The sequence below is a fragment of the Arachis stenosperma genome, chromosome 4, assembly GCF_014773155.1.
Source record: "Arachis stenosperma cultivar V10309 chromosome 4, arast.V10309.gnm1.PFL2, whole genome shotgun sequence".
NCBI lineage: Eukaryota > Viridiplantae > Streptophyta > Magnoliopsida > Fabales > Fabaceae > Arachis > Arachis stenosperma.
The window spans coordinates 123,125,031-123,142,468 of NC_080380.1; the positions used below are offsets into that span (position 1 = coordinate 123,125,031).

The 17,438-nt window shown below is 31.2% G+C and overlaps 1 protein-coding gene across 1 annotated transcript; it reads left to right on the forward strand.

Annotated features, from left to right (window-relative positions):
• The first annotated feature begins 9,720 nt into the window (after positions 1-9,720).
• Positions 9,721-15,649, forward strand: LOC130975423 (uncharacterized). Its single transcript, XM_057900223.1, has 7 exons — positions 9,721-9,725; positions 13,799-13,805; positions 14,086-14,228; positions 14,325-14,448; positions 14,533-14,829; positions 14,930-15,031; positions 15,206-15,649. The coding sequence occupies exons 1-7, from the start codon at positions 9,721-9,723 to the stop codon at positions 15,647-15,649; spliced, it is 1,122 nt and encodes a 373-aa protein (XP_057756206.1).
• Positions 15,650-17,438: the final 1,789 nt, after the last annotated feature.

A 17,438-nucleotide genomic window follows, 5' to 3' on the forward strand; every position in this document is an offset into this window, starting at 1 on the left:
CATCACTTAAAGTAATATGATCTTGGCGTATGAAATCCACAAAGATCCTATAGTACATGAATTTCAAATAAATTAAAATTATTAATATTAGAAAATATTATTAATAGTAAGAATATATATATAGGAAGATAAATACTCACTCAATATATGGCTTAATTTCATCACAGTTTATTAGTATATGATTCATGGCTGCACTGAATTCTTTGTCATCTAAATAACGAGTTTTGCATTCAACCGCAAAACAACCAGGCAAATTAAAAATAGACAAATTTTGCTCAATTGAATCATCACCTTCATCATTTTGCTTTGCGTCGATGCTAGTTTGGTTAAAATAGTACTCACAAAAGTAAGAAATCTCCTCAATTAGGTATGATTCAACGATAGATCCTTCAACATGTGCTTTGTTCTTGACTTTTTTCTTAAGATGATGGAGAAACCTATCATGAAAAAATTCATAACAAAAATCAAATAACAAATAGTTGACCTAATAAAACAGTAAAAAGAAATTTGAGAGTAAATATAGAGGTGTAAATAAGGTACCTCTCAAAAGGATACATCCATCTATATTGCACAGGACCACCAAGCAATGCTTCAAATGACAAATGAATAGGTAGATGTTCCATTGAGTCAAAAAATCCAGGAGGAAAAATACATTCTAGCTTGCATAGCACAATTGGAATATTTTCTTCTAGCTTATTTAGAACATCTTCTCGTAACGATGTTGAGCACAAATCTCGAAAGAATTGACTTAACTCTGTTATTGGCTTCTATATCTGCTCTGGAAATGAACTAAAAGCAATTGACAGTAAACGTTCCATAAATATATGATAATCATGACTTTTCATTCCATATAACTTGCCCTCCTTCATGTCAACACATCTCCCTAAATTTGAAACATACCCATCAGGCATCCCTAACTCTTTCACCCATTCACATATTGCCCTCTTTTGCTGGAGGGTAAATGTGTAGTTTGCTTTGGGTTTTATAATTTTACCTCCACTTTGTTCTGGCAGTTCTAAATTTTTTTGCTTGCAGTATAATGACAGATCCATTCTAGCCTTTACATTATCTTTAGTCTTCTCTTTGATGTCCATGACAGTATTGAATATATTACCAAATACGTTCTCAATATGCATTACATCAAGGTTATGACAGATTAAATTATGACGCCAATAAGGCAAATCCCAAAATATGCTTCTTTTGGTCCAATTATGCATACTTTCATATCCTTCTATCTCAAGTTGCTCAACATCACTTATCTTATCAAAATTCTGAACTATATACTATATTTGCTCTCTAGTCAATCTTGGCGGAGGTTCTGATCTCTCAATTCTATTCTTATAGAATGCATCCTTGTTTCTTCTAAACATGTGATTATTTGGCAAGAATTGTCTGTGGCAGTCAAACCATGATGGCTTTTTCCCATTTTTTAATTGAAATGCCTTGGTTCGTTCCATACAGTATGGGCATGCTAGCCTGCCTGCTGTCATCCATCCAGACAACATTCCATATGCAGGAAAATCATTAATAGTCCACAACAATGCAGCTCGCATTACAAAATTTGACTTGGAATGAATATCATAAGTTAAAACGCCATCTTTCCATAGTAGTTTTAGCTCATTAATCAAGGGCTGCAGGTATACATCAATTCTGGTTTTGGGATTACGAGGACCAGGGATAATCATGGATAAAAATATGTAAGGAGTTTTCATGCACATAGAAGGAGGCAAGTTATACGGAATGACAATTATTGGCCAACATGAATATTGTTTACCAGATTGACCAAAAGGGGTGAATCCATCAGCACATAATCCTAGTCTGACATTGCGTGGTTCTTGAAAACATTGTGGATGTTTTCTATCAAAATACTTCCATGCTTTTGAATCCGATGGATGCTCAAGAACTCCTTTAAACTCGTGATCAAAATGCCATCGCATGTGAGATGCTGTGTTCATTAAAGCATAAAGTCTTCTTAAACGAGGTATAAGTGGTAAATAGTGCATTCGTTTCAAAGGAACTTATTTACCCTTTTTACCTATCCTGTACCTTGGAGAATGACAAAATTTACATTCTTTTCTTGGTATATCATCCTCCTTGTAATACAGCATACAACCATTAATGCAACAATCAATTTTATTGCTTTCCATGCCAAGTTTTAATACTAGCCTTTTTGCTTCATAAAAATTGGAGACAAGTAAGTTATCTTTCGGCATCACTTCTTTCATAGCTTTCACGAAATCATCAAAGATTTGTTGAGATACATTCCCTTTAGCTTTTATACTCAACATTTTAACTGCCATTGATAATTCTGAATGATCAATACATCCCTCAAATAATGGGCGCTGAGCAGACTGTAATAAATCATAAAATTTTTTAGCTTCTGCATTCAGAGGCTCCTCCATGTTTTCTTCAAATTGACTCATAAATTCTGGTCCAGCAGCATCAACCACCATAGATTCATACGAATTTTTTATTGGCACATTAGCATGCGGAGAAGAACATGTACCTTCTTGATTATTATCTTGATCTAAATTCAAATGCAAAGGACTCTCTCCATGTGAATCTCAACACCAGTATCTTGGCATGAAACCACATTTATATAAATCTAATGAAACCTCATCCGGAGTTAAGAAAATCTTATTTTTATGTTTGTTGCAAGGACATCTAAATACACCGCCTTCAAGTATAAATTGAGGTTGTTTTATAACTATATCAATAAAATTTCGAACACCATTGACAAATTCCTATCGTAATCCTCCTCGATTTGGCAAATTTCTATTCTACATCCACTTTCGATATTCTGGAATTTCCATATCTACATATAAAGTATATTAAAAATTAGATTAATTAAATTATATTTTTATAAGATAACCAACTATGAGTATAATTAATTTAATGTTACAAAATTATAATATTATATTTTGATAAATAATAAATCATCTCAAAAAAATGTACCACACTTCACCGATAATTTAAATTACTATTAAAAAATTAGTATACCATACTATTAAAATGAACTATTTTACTATAATTTTTTTGGAAAAAAACTTAAATGTATGTGTTGACATTTATAATATGAAAAAATGATAATAATAAATAAAATATATACTAATTTTAAAAACACAAGGTAAAAATTACACAAAGTCAAATAAAATAATAATATTATTCTATAAAAAAGTATATATCGATAATAATGATAAAAAAATTTATATCAAATAAAATACTAATTTTCGAATCGATTGCTTCGACTAAAAAATCGGTCAGAACCGGTCAAATTCAATAAAGTCAGTCCGATCGCACCGTATGAAGTTTAAAATTTCTCAAAATGTGTGAATTGGGGTTCGAACCCTTGTCATTTACAATAAAAATATCTTTCTATGCCACTAAGCTAATTTAATTCTCATTAGTGTGTATGCAAATTATAATATATATATATATATATAGATATATTTTATCAAATAGTTTACTTCTACTTAATTTATTTTAATTTTAATTATAAACTCATTCATTCTTAAATTAATTATATTTTTATTTAATAATAATTATAAACTCACTTATTTTTTTTATAATGATATAATATCTATTAATATCATTTTTGAGACAATTACTTGTAGTATATAATAGATATAAACTAATAAATAAATTATTAAAATTTAAAAATAATAGTTATTTTAATATAAAAATAAAATAAAAATATTTATAATAGAATAAAATTAACAAAATATTTATTATTTCTGTTCTATATTGTTTTAAATTAGCTAAATATTTTTAAAATATTAATAAAAATATGTATTTTTTAAAAAAAATTTTATTACATTACTTTTTCAAATTGTTCAATCATAAAATTTCAAAGAGATCTACTGGAACCTTACTAAATCATACCGGTATTATAAATCTCATCGTTTTGAATATGATCGTTCATTGTTTCAAGTTTTTAACGTTATTTAATTTAAAACTTAAAAAGTATTCCATTTGTATGGCTGTGTTTGTTTATAGAGACAGGACATGATATGATACTGAGACAGAGACAATAGGATGAAGACACTAAAAATTATTCTTTGTGTATTGTGTTTGAATACGATGTACAAGACACTAATGTAATGTCCAGTATTATGTTTGGATACACATGGACAAGACTAAAATATTATAGTGAATGACTAAAATAGCCATGTAATTCCAAATTTTCTACATCAAATATAAACTAATTTAATAGAGAATGAGAGGACATAGGAGTACAGACAGAACTTGAAAAAAATGTTTGAAGAGGCCAAAAATTTTAATAAAAAAATATATAATAATATTTATATTAAAATAAAATTTATAAATATAATTATTTTATTTTTAAATTTAATATTTATATGTAGCAATACATATGGTTAAGATTAACAAAAAAATAAATCTAAGTTTGATTAATAAAAAATTTTGTTTAAGTTAATAAGCCAAGCTAATTTTAAATAAAAAATCAGTTTTAAAAAAGAATTCATTTTTACATGAAAAAAATAGTTTTTGCACATAAAAATTTATTTTTATTTAGAAAACCAATGTTTTTTTATCTAAAAACTGATTTTTCTTTAAATTATATAAAATCAATTACAACTTATAAATTATTTTTTAGCATTTTAAAAGATCAATTTTACCTTTGATAATATTTTCAAAAGTTTTAAGATTAATTATTTTTGTTATTATTTTTATTACAAATCAAATAATATAATACAAGGTTAAAATGGTATTGAAGTAAGAACGATAAGAAGGAAGGAATTATGAAGTCCAATAAAAAATTCTACAAAAAGGAGAGAATACCTGAAAGAAAGAGAAAGAAAGAACGCAGAGATAAAGAAAGACCATGAAGAAGATAGTACCTCTCTGAATATAACGCAATAAAAAAAATAAGAAGGGGTAATAGTGGAATAATAAAAAATATCTATAGACACAAAGGAAAACAAAATTTATAAAAAAGTATGTGCCCATTGTAATACCCGGTCTAACCGAAATTAGTTAAATAATAAGTTAAATAGAAGCGAATATGGTTGGAAGATTTGGCAATTGGAATTTGATGATTTAAATATGATATTTGGATTCAGTGAATTTTTCCGAGTCAGAAAACATAGTTTTCTGCGTAAAAGCGCGCAGTGGAATTTTGACCGGAAGTACTGGCTGAGATCTGTCTGGTACTGCAGTTGAGAAAATTGATTATGAGTAAATAAGATTAAGAAATGAGGAATTATAATTAGGGGAAGTAGAAATATTTGAAGTGCGATTTAGAGCGCTAATCTTAAAGGTTTTGGTCCAAAATTGGGCCAACGGACAAAAATAAGTGAACCGGGCCTAAGTGGGCCCAAGACCCAACATATATAAACATTAGTTATGAGTATTTCAGCTCATTTTACCCTAAAAGAGAGGTTGGGGCGCTGAAATAGAGAAGAGAGAAGAGAAGAGAGAAAACCTAACTCTCTTTGATCTTCAAATCACCATAACTTGAGCTACGGAGCTCCAATTGACGAGCCGTTTACGGTCACGCATCGCTCTTCTCATCCTCTACAATTCTATCTAAGTTTTGTGGTGAGTATTCTATTCATCTCTGCCCAGTTTTCGAAATTCCCCACTGTTACACGTTTTTGGGAAGTTAGTGTTGAAATCTTGTGATTTTGGGTGTTTAGGGATACTCCAACATGGATTCTAAGTGAGTTCTATCCCTACTTCATATGGGCTGAGATAAGAAGTGCTCAAACCCTTGTGATTTGTCATTTTTATGAAGCCCTAGGTTGATGTATGTATGTGATATTGGTTATGTTAGTGTATTTGATGATCTTGGTGCACAATTGGGAGGTTGGTGTTGCTTGAGGAGCTTTGGTGAGGCTTGGGGCTAAGGTTGGTGGAGACTTCTAAAGAAGAGGCTCAATTGATTTGGCTACAAGAGGTACGGTTTAAATTTATTTAAGTACCGTGTGGTGTGATGAGAATTCCTAGGCTGGCTTGTATGCTTGGTGTATGAAAATTTGATGTTTTGGGTAATGAGTATTGATTTGTGGTTTATGCATTAAATTGTGAAATTGGGCCGGAGCCGTAAATTTGGGCCGGAGGCTGGAAAGAGGTAATAAGTTGTGTGCATTTATGATGACACAAGTGATGGATGAATTTCAGATAATGAATAGCGAATGACTGGGTTGATTGTTGAATAATAAGGTTTGAGAGTTGAAGTGTGGAATTTGGTAATTTTGGGTGAAATTATGTGATGAGGTATGTTTGGTTTTGGGTTGAGAAATATCATGTGGTCACATATGTGATTATGATTATTGATGTCTTGATGGTATGATGCATGAGAGGTATATATATTGTGATATATGCTTGAGGAATGATTAAGGTTGATTTGTGGGTGAAACCACGTGATAGTGATTATGATATGATTATGTATAATGATAGTTGATTGGAAAGTATTGTTGGAAATTGAGATGAGGAAGGATGTATGACATGTTGATATGTTTGTAATTAGCCATTTGCTTGAAATGGGTAAAGATGGTTATATGCGGTTTTGTGAATCGTGGTAAAGTGTTAATGTATGACTTGAGGAGGCTTGATGTTGATTTGGGTATATTTTGATTGGTTTCAAAAAGGGTTGAAATTGGCATGTTTTGGTTGATTTTGAAAAGAGTTGAAAATGGCTTGTTTTGAAAATGGCACTTTGTGGTTTTGTATGAAAAACATAGTTTTTAGGCATACTTTGACGAGACATAACTTGGACTACGGATCTCTGTTTTATGCCAAATCTGTTTAGAAATGCAATTGGATCCGGGATGTCCATGCCGTTCGAAGAACGGGTGAAAAACGATTTAAAATGAGAAAGTTATGTCTGTCGGAAGATTGGGGGTTGAATTTGTGAATTCTACAGCTTTTAACTTAGAAAATTTTTAGCAGAATGACCCTCCACGCGTAGGCGCACTTGGCGCGTACGCGTCGTTCTTCGAGAAGGCACCATCCACGCGTGCGCGTGGTGTGCGCGTGCGCGTCGATGCGCTGCACCCAATGCCCAGCCATTTTCCCGAGAGTTGTGCCAGAGTTGTGCCAGTTTTGTGCCTGGGGCGCAAATGCACCCACGCGTACGCGTGGCTGACGCGTACGCGTCGTCTGGCTGTGTTTCAATCTGCGCGTTCGCGTGTATGACGCATACGCGTCGATGAGCTTTGTGGCCATCCACGCATGCGCGTGGAGTACGCGTACGCGTGGCCCTGTTTTCATCCCAAAGTTAATTTTTGAGTTTTAAAAGCCAAATCTCATACTTCTAAGCCTCCGATATCACCCCTTATGTATTAAATCATTATGATATGCCTAGTAATGAGAAGGGAGCTAGGGAATGTGGTAACTTGCGAGTGAAGCAAGGGGAAAAGTTATGATCAATGATGATCAACGATGATTATATGAGATATGGAGGATGACGGTAGAAGTACCGTGTATGCCATGAGCCGAAGGGCTATATTTATTGATAAATGGCTGGTTCTTGATTGAACCATGAGCCGGATGGCTGAGTTATTGCCGGGTCACGGTAAAGCCATTATTGATTATGGCTGAGTATAAATGCATATATGATTAATGAATGAATGTGAAATGGATAATAATGGAAAATGTTGAAATGTGATGTGTAACCCCGGGTAGTAGGCAGTGGCGTTGTCCACTTGCTCCGGGTATGAGACGGAAAAGGATGTTTATGATAAATGAGTTAATTATGGAGTTTTGAATGAATGTAACTCTGATACCTAGGTAGTAGTAAGGGTTGGGGTTCGTCCCACTTGCTCCAGGTTAATGTTTGAGATTTGATAACAATGAGGATTGATAATATGAATTGAGATTGAATGAATATATGTTTGAGATACCTGGGCAGTAGCAAGGGTTGTGGTTCGTCCCGCTTGCTCCGGGTTAATGCTTAAGATACCTGGGCAGTAGTAAGGGTTGTGGTTCGTCCCACTTGCTCCAGGTCAGAGATTGTGACGCCTGGGTAGTAGCGGCAGTAGTGGTGAATCCACTCGCTCCAGGTTGAGCTTTTAAACACCCGCCTGGGTAGTAGCCGTAGTAGTGGTTGTTCCACTAGCTCTGGGTTGAGCGGGTAGTAGCAAGGGGGTTGTAGCTCAAACCTACTTGCTCCGCAAGGGGTGTTTCTGTCCAACGGTTAGCTACCAGGACATGTCGGGTTGGCTATATAACCGACAGATGATATCATCAGCCATAGGGCAGGCATACATCATTTGCATATGTTTGAATTGTTTGGGTTTGCCTATTTGTTTTGGATTTCTATATCATATTTGCTATGTTACCTGATTACGTGCTACTTGTTCTACTTGTACCTTATTTGTGTATTACTTGTCTGTATTGCTTGTGTTTGTACAACTGAGAGATCCCTCATGTTGGTGTCGGGGGATGTTGGGGGCTGTTCTTGATGAGATGAATTGATGATACGATTGCATGATGATGATGATTTTTGAATGAGATAATTTGAGCCCCCTGGGTAGACGCAGTGATGTGATTCCACTAGCTCCAAGCGAGGGTATGATGTATTGATATAGAGTTGCTGAGGCAGAACAACTGGTGATGGTTTTGCTTATGATTCTGAGTCTGATTCGTGGAAGAATCAGCGAGTTGGGAAACATGTGTAACATGAACTAGATTTAGTATCCCCTTACGACAGATGCCTATTTATGGATTAGTGAGAATCTAGGCTGGATACTTGGTGAAAAGGAGTTTAGGATGCTTAGTGAGTTTTTATTGCAGTGCATTGTATTTATTTGGCACTTTTACCGTACTGGGAACCCATGGGCCCGGGGTTCTCATTCTGTATATATCTCTTGTTTTTCAGATACAAGTTCAAGTGCTCAGAAGTGAGCTGCGGTTCGTCTGAGAGACGGCGAAGATATTTATTTTCTCTACTTTGTGTTTTGCTTAGAATCTTTCCACCTTTGTTTTGAAAAGATTATATTATGTGTTGAACTCTTTTGGAACTTGCCTATAGAGGCTCTTATGTTTCCTTTGGGAGAGATTAGGATGTACTGTTATCAACTACTTTCATACTGTACCCTAGCCGGCCTAAACTTCGCGGGTCGCGACTAGTGGCTATTTACTTATGTTATATATATATATCTATATGTTATCTATCTCTTAATCTCCTTTATGCCTTGTCCGTATATCGCTTTCGACTTCACAGTTTAACTTTTCGTTGTCGAAACGTGAGTGATACGTCTTCGCGATTTTATTTCTACTCTTTCAGGCTTCTCGATTAATACTCCTTTCGAAATTACCTATATTTATATATCAAAAATCCACCTGAGAGTCGTATCACCGTAATATCATTGACTTATGACTCGAGCATAAGGATTTGAATATTAGGGTGTTACACCCATCCTTCTAAATCCCGTATCCATCACTGTCCTTCGTAAAAGAGTGGATACAAAAGTATAAAAAACTGTCTCGGATAGATATTAAAAAAATTTTTACTCTTTATTCTTTTTTTTATAAAAAGACACAAATAACTTTTTATCTTAAAAATTATTAATTCAACTAAACAAGATAAAGTAAATAAAGAACTAATCGGTAAATAATAAAATTATTAATAATGAAAAATTATAATAATAAACATTAAATCACATAATGATAGATATTAAAAAAAATTTTACCTATGTACAGATTGTGAGATGGATCAAAAATTTGCGAGTTAAGACAATTTGTCTTATTGGAACGATGGGGTAGGTACTTATAAAGATATTCCAACACAGAATACATTTAAAAAGTATATATGTGTAGAATGAGTAATATAATTGAGGAGTCTTAAACACCTCTTTATATAATTTGAGACAATTATCTTATCTTATTTTTTCTTATCTATCTTATCCATTAATATAAAATATGAATTTAATTATGTTGATCTTCTAAATATTTAGTTTTTAAGATTATTATGTAACAAAAATTTAAAAACATAATTTAATTCAAATACTTTAAAATTAATATTAGATATAATTTTTTAAAATATCTATCTTTTAAAAATCAATATTCCATAACTTATTTTTAGATATTTTCGTTATAATCTTTTTTTTTTAATTTGAAAGTAAAAATTAGATATAATATTAATTTTAAATGTTTTCGTTATAATCTTATCTTTTTTAAAATTGATAGTAAAAATTAGATATAATATTAATTTTAAAATTTATTATATGTAGTTATTTTAAAGCTACTTATTTACCTGCGCCAAAAATCCAAAATTTTTAATCAAGACCGCCATTTGGGTTCCAGGATTTCAGATTTAGGCTTAGTTTGGTAAAGCTTTTGCTTTTTAAAAGTAGCTTATGAAAGCTGTCTTTTAAAAGACAGCTTTTTATAAGCTGCAGCACTTACGTTTGGTAAAATCAAATTAAAAATGGCTTTTAATAAGTACAAGCACCATAATTGTGTTTGGTAAAACAGCTTTTAAAAGTTGAAAAAATTATAATAAACATGTTTATAACAAAAAAATAATTTTTTTTTTCAAATTCTTTAAAATTTTATATAATATTTTAAAATAAAATAATGTTAAAATAAAAAATTCATAATAAACATAAATATAATAAATAAATTCTTCTATTTTTTAACTTTAAAATTTTATATAAGTATCATAAATTTGTATGTAATCCAATGTTAGTACTGGTACGTCCATTACCCACCTATGTATATTGGCTCACCTTTACAGATCATAAAAATGGGACACATATCTCAAATAAACTACTCTTATGATTATATCTATATTTACATATGTATATACATGTTGTTTATTATAATTTGGACTAATGCTCATGCAAAAAAAATTTTATGATTGGTTTTCATCAACCTCTTCCCGTTTCAAAGAACAGAAAAAAACAAACAAAGATAATAGATCTACTGAAAAAATACAAAATTAACGCAAAAAAAATAATATAAATAGATAGAAGTTCATACCTAATATGTGATAGAGATGTATTTGTGTTGAAATTTGTGAAGATTAGGTTGAAAAATAAAAAATATATGAAGATTGTGTTAGATTTTATGAAGGTTAGGAAGAGAAGTTAGAAATATATGAAGATTTTAATGGCAATATAATAGCGGAAAATATGTGCGGGAAAATGAAAAAAATTTGGTAAGCATAAGCCAGCTTTGAAAAGCTCCCTCCTAGGTGCTTTCAAAAGCACCCCTAACTTTTAAAAGCCGCAAGCACAAGCACTTGAGCTTTATAATTTACCAAACGCAAAATGACGTGCTTGTGCTTTTTAAAAGCACAAGCACCTCCTGAAAAAGCTTTACCAAACCCAGCCTTAGAGTGCCTTCTCCCTCCTCATATCACAGCTAGGGTCACTTTCTTTTGCGTGCTCTGCTTCCTGCTTGTGTCCGCCGCTGATCTTCCGGGACGAACGCTAGACAGGCCTCGGACCTCACACCTCATGCAACCTCCACGCTCGTGTGTCGCGCTCAAGGCTACAACCCCAGTCGTTCACACTACTTTGCTCACACCGTTCTGCCTCCTGCATGTGGCCACCTCTTCCGGTCTCAGAACTCACATCCCCGCTAGCCTCAGACACTGTACCTGAGGCGACTTCCACCCTCGTGCTTAGCTAGGTTACCTTTGCCTCCTTCTCCTCTCTGTGCATCCTCTGTCAGGTTCTAATTTTTATGAGTAGTAATTGTTACTCTGTCAGGTTCATTGTTAATTAGTTTTCTTCATTGTTAATTTGATTGTTACTTAGCATTGTTCATTGTTAATTTGGTTGCTAATTTTTGTACGTCCTCTGTTAGCTTGATTTGTGTTTTTTTATTCCTTTTTATTTATGCATGATTTTTCTGTTTTTAATGTCAATTTTAATAATTTGTCAATATTTGTTTGCGAGTAACCAAGCAATTCAATGTGTGTATATGCTGAGACTGAGATTGAGAAGATGCATCTATGTAGATTGTGTGTCATTCATCAAATTGTGTTTAAATGATTATATAAAACAGTGATTTACTTAGTTTGTGGCTTGCAAGTAATAACTTGAACAGAGACAACCTTAATTACTTATATTGGCTATTGGCTGTGATGAGTGTTCTCAACTTTGTGTTTTACTTAGTTTGTACTTCTTGGTATAAGTACAAAGCAGTAGAAACAAGCACCTTGATTCAAAAGATAATGCTCTAAAAATGGTTAATGCGTAGGCCTGCACACTCTTTATTGTAATTTATAAATTATATGCTGCTGTTAATTCTTACAAGAAGTTAGTTAAACTGTATAACAAGGAAATTGTTATTATTAATAAGTGAAATAATAATTGTAGTTGGCTTTTGTATGTGCTATGGTTCCTATTAAGACTGCAATGACTGTTGTTTCCCAAATTCATTCCTGGATCATCATTAAGCAATCATATTGCAAGTTGAACAAAGTAATATAAGAAACCGTCCTTGTATAAAAGCATGCGTTGCATTTTCTATACATATTTTTATTTTATTTTATTTTGTTTCGTATCTTATGGTGAATGAATATGTTTTTTTGGCATCTTGGAAGCTGATTTCACAAATAATTTTATTTATGCCAAAAGGTCTTGAAATGTATTGAAATGGAGAGCAAGTTAGAGATAATTTATGCCAAAAGTATTATATGCCAAAAAGAATGTTTAAGAATCCATTGAGATGAAGTTTGAAATGGAGAGAGTGACAGAGTACAAATGATAAATATTTCCTGTAAAAGTTTAGGAAGAATTTATCTTTTTAGTTGTGTTTATCTTTTTCTTTTATAAGAGAAAACAACATATTAGGAACACATAGAAGAACTATAAATTATTAAGTTGTTCAATAAAAAAATTCTTTAAATTTATTAATAATAAAAAAAGTTTTGTTATTAAATCATATTAAATTCACAAATTATGAGTTGTTCGTACAATAATTTTATACTTTATTCATCCGGTTTTGAATCTATAGTCTTTTATAAATATGAGACTTTCTTTTCTTGATTGCATTCATCATATTATTCTTAGTTTATCTATGTATATAAGTAATAAATATTGATAAGAATGATCTAATATAGTTGTGAGCAATAATAGTTCCTGATTGCATTATTTTATATTATTCTTTGGCTTCAATATGGAATTTGCACTTGTACAATGGAGTAGTTGTGAGCAGTAGTGGAATATAAGTATTATATATATATATATAGAAAAAAATGACCTTAATTTTAACAATATTTAAACCTATATAAAGTCAATTAGTTGCATTTTATTCAAATTGTTTCTTCTAGGCGCTTCTCAAGAGTTGTGAATCCTTCGTGAATTGTTTAAGTTTGTAAACTTTTTGATTGTGTCTTTTGTATGGCTTCTTTTAGAAAAGTGGAAGTCAGTAACAAGCTACACGTACACATATTTTAGTTAAGACTACGGCATAATCATGCATTCTTATGAAGAAAGGAGTAAAAACGTATTTATGACTGGAAGTTTGATGTTAAAACACCCGGCGTATTATGTGATTATTTGATGTAATTGACTTTAGTTTTTTACTATGAATTATAATTGTCGTTGATATTATTGTGATTATAGTTTATTGGTTGGATTTAGTTTGATTATGTCTGTGTTGCAATTATGACTATGAACTTGTTAAAATGCTCATGTGTACATATATATTAGTAGTTTAGTACTAAAGCATAGTAGCACTTTATTTTACATCCTCATTGATTATTTTGGCAGCTAAGTATTATTTTACATTGTTATTTTTTTAATTCTTTCGATGATGTACATGTTACTGAAATTTAAATGCAATGTCTTACTAATCTTATAAATCTTTGTCGTTTTAGATATCAGGTTCAAAAAAAATAAAAAACACTTGTCAATTAAAGTACAAAAGTCTGGTAATAAAGAGGTGATTAGTGCACACAAAACTAAGCTTTCACACTCTAAACCTACAAAATCACGAGCTCCAGTTCCTTCACATATATCTAAAAAGCCTTCAGCATTACCACCCACTTCTTCGCAGCCACCACAAAAATTCAAGAGAAATTTACTATCTTCCCATGCCGATCATACACCATCACCATCACAATCACTAGCTGAATCACCATATTGTTCACCTATCCAACCTCAGTCATTTGATAATGCTCCTAATAATGAACGAAATTTACATCATACTCACTCATCGGATGAAAATCATCAAGATGAATCTCTTGCTCAAGAAGGTGAACTTGTCACTCAAGAAGGGCTCTTGAAAATAGAGCCTTTTGGCAATGAGTAAGTACAACAATCAGTTTTCTGTTTTAACGTTCTCTCTATATTGTTTTTATTGTGAATACATGTGTAATTACTCATTATTTGAACTTCTTATAGGTTTAATCCATGTACTGCTGTTTGTCATGTAACAAATGCCATTAAAAGCAAATTTTCAGAATTCTGCCCTTCCTGGAGACATGCTAGTGAGCAAATGCGAGATTTGTGGTTTATTGAATTTAAGGTAAGTATTTATTATCATTTTTTTTGTTATTTTGATATTATACATAGTGGGTAATTTAATGTATATGTTTGTTTTCTTTTATAGAAAAATTGTATGTGGGAACCTCAATACAATGCAAGAATTCGTCAAATTTTTAAGATTAAAGGGAGTGATCGATTAAGATCGTTGATGAATCAGGAGAGACGCAATTATTCAAAAGACCCTAACCATGTACCAAAATATATTCCTGAACCCGTTTGGCGTCAACTATTACATTATTTTGCTACAGATTCAAAATTTAAGAACTGGTCAGCAGTAAATACTGTGAATCGAGCATCAAATGCTGGAAGTTCCATGCATACTGGTGGTTCCATATCTATGGGTGAACATGCACGCAGAATGGTAAGATAAAAATAGTTTATTTATAGTCTTGTTCTGATTATTTTTGCAATGTTCTCTTATTCTTTTTTTTTTCCTATCGATTAAAACTGTTATATTATAGGAGAAAGCTACGGGAGTAAAACCTTCTCTAGAAGAGGTTTATACTAAATGCCACACCAAAAAAGACAAAAGTTGGATTGATGAAAGATCTGAGAAAGTCATTGTATGTGATGCTAATTTGTTCTTCTTTTTATTTTTTTCAACTGCTAATTTTCACTATATGTTAGTATTTGTTCATGGCATATTTAGTTGCGATTAACATGAATTGATTTTGTAGGGTGAATTCAAAAAGTGAAAGACAGAACTTTCTCAAGTAGCTTTATCCTTGAATAATGAGGGAGATGTTGAGGCATCTAAGGAAGGCCTAGATATACCAGATGATTATACTGTTTGGAATGAAGTTGTGACAAAGGGAAAAAAGAAAGCTACTTTTGGTTTAGGTTCTTTTGGTTTAGATCTCTCTTCAAAGTTGGATTCTAGAAATTGTTCAGAGACATCCAAAGACAATCTAAATATTGAGCAAGAACTTCACATGTGGAAAGAAAAAGCAAAGGAGCAAGAAATGATCAATGAAGAGCAAAAGGTTAAGTTGAAAGATGCTGAGCACAAGTTAAAAGATCAAGGACGTCAACTAAAAGTTCAACAGAAAAGAATTGGTTCTACTGAAAAGACAATTCATGTTTTGTATAAAAAGTTGAATCTCCCACTTCCTTCAACCTTGTCTGATCCTACGGAAGATGAGCTTGGGACAAGCTCTAGTGATGATAACATGAGTGATTGATATTTGGAGTATATGTTTCTTTTGATTTAGATTAAGAAATTTTAGGTGAATTAATTAGTACATTTTATTTTATTCATGATATTTGACCTTTTTAAAGGCTTTTTTTGTTTTAGTTTAAGTATTTTTTTCTTATTTTAGTTTGATTACATTTATGGACAAAAGTATTTTAATAATAAATATTTTTTTAACTCTTTTATGGTAATTAACTTTTTCATGATTTTATTATGTGTTTATAATTTGGATGATGTAATTTAAAAAAAATGATTATGATGATTTTAATATAGAAAACAAATCGAATACAATTTATTTTCTAAAATATTTATCTATTAAATAGCAAATTATTTTGTATGAAAATTATTTGAAATATTATATTAAATTTGTAGAAAATTTGTGCGAAAATAATTGGTTGTTTTGTATGAAATTTGTTTCAAATACATAAATTCTTTTAAATTAAATTTGTCTGAAATTTAATTGAAAAGAAATATTTGATTTATCTAAAATTTGTTCGAAAAAAATTTGTTATATTTCACTAAATTCAATAGAAATTTGTCTGAAATAAAGTAAATTTTTTTTGTTTGAAATTTGTCTGAAATACGTTATTTTTATGTTAGCTAATCTGTCTAAAATTCGTCTAAAATACATCATAATAGTTAGAAATCTAGCAGATAAATGCCTATTCGAAATCTGTCACAAAATCGTCTGAAAAAAATTTCGGACGAAATTTCAGACAAAATTTAAATTAGCAACAAGGCTTTTTGGAACAAAAAAAATTCGTCCCGATTTTGTTTGAAAGAAAAAATTTGTCTATAATTTATTCGAAATTTATTTCAATTTCGTCTCGAAATTCGTCCGAAAAAGCCCTATTTCTAGTAGTGTATTTTGGCTCCAAGTTTGATTATTGATCCTTGATTTGTAGTAGAGTTTCATAGTCTCTACTTTCTTCAATTTTTTAATTCGGTGCTTGAAGGAGAATAACATCTTTAACAAGTTACCAATGAAGCACAAAGATGAAAAAGATTTTTAATTTATCTCTTAATTTGATCTTAACTTTTTGAACTTTAGCTTTTGAGTTGATTGAATTTGGTAATCCACTTTTTCTTCTTTGATTTGAACCTTAATCAGACTTTCTTTTTCTTATTTTCTTTTGGTATGCTTCACGTGGGTGAGAGAGAAGAGAGAAGAAAGAAGAGAGAGAACTGATTCGGTGACTTTGGTTTAGTTCAGATGGAAATAAAGTTTCATTTCTTAGTTAGCAACCTTTTTCTTGAGTCATGAGAGTGTGATATGATCTTGGGGTTGGATCAACAATTTGGCCTTAAGCTTGTTTTTTATTCTGATGGAAAAGTGTTGGTATGATTAGCAACTATTCCCTTAAAGTTTATGGATTTTTTATTTTAATAAATTAATTAATTATAATAATTACCGAAATAAATAAATTTAAAAATATTTACCGAAATAAATATCCATCTCTTATCTCGTTTACAGTGTAAACGAGATAATTTTGCATGTATCTTGTTTACCATGTAAACGAGATAAGAGAGAAATATGCAACATGTGTATATCTCGTTTACAGTGTAAATGAAATACATGTATTTTTTTTAAAAAATTAAAAATAATAAAAAATATTAATAATATCAATAATTCAAAATTTTAGCAGGTAATTAGTACATAAAAAGGTAGGTATGAGAGATTAAAATGGATATGTTTGATCAAACTTATCCATTTTAATCTCTCCTACCTACCTTTTTATGTACTAATTACCTGCTAAAATTTTGGATTATTGATATTA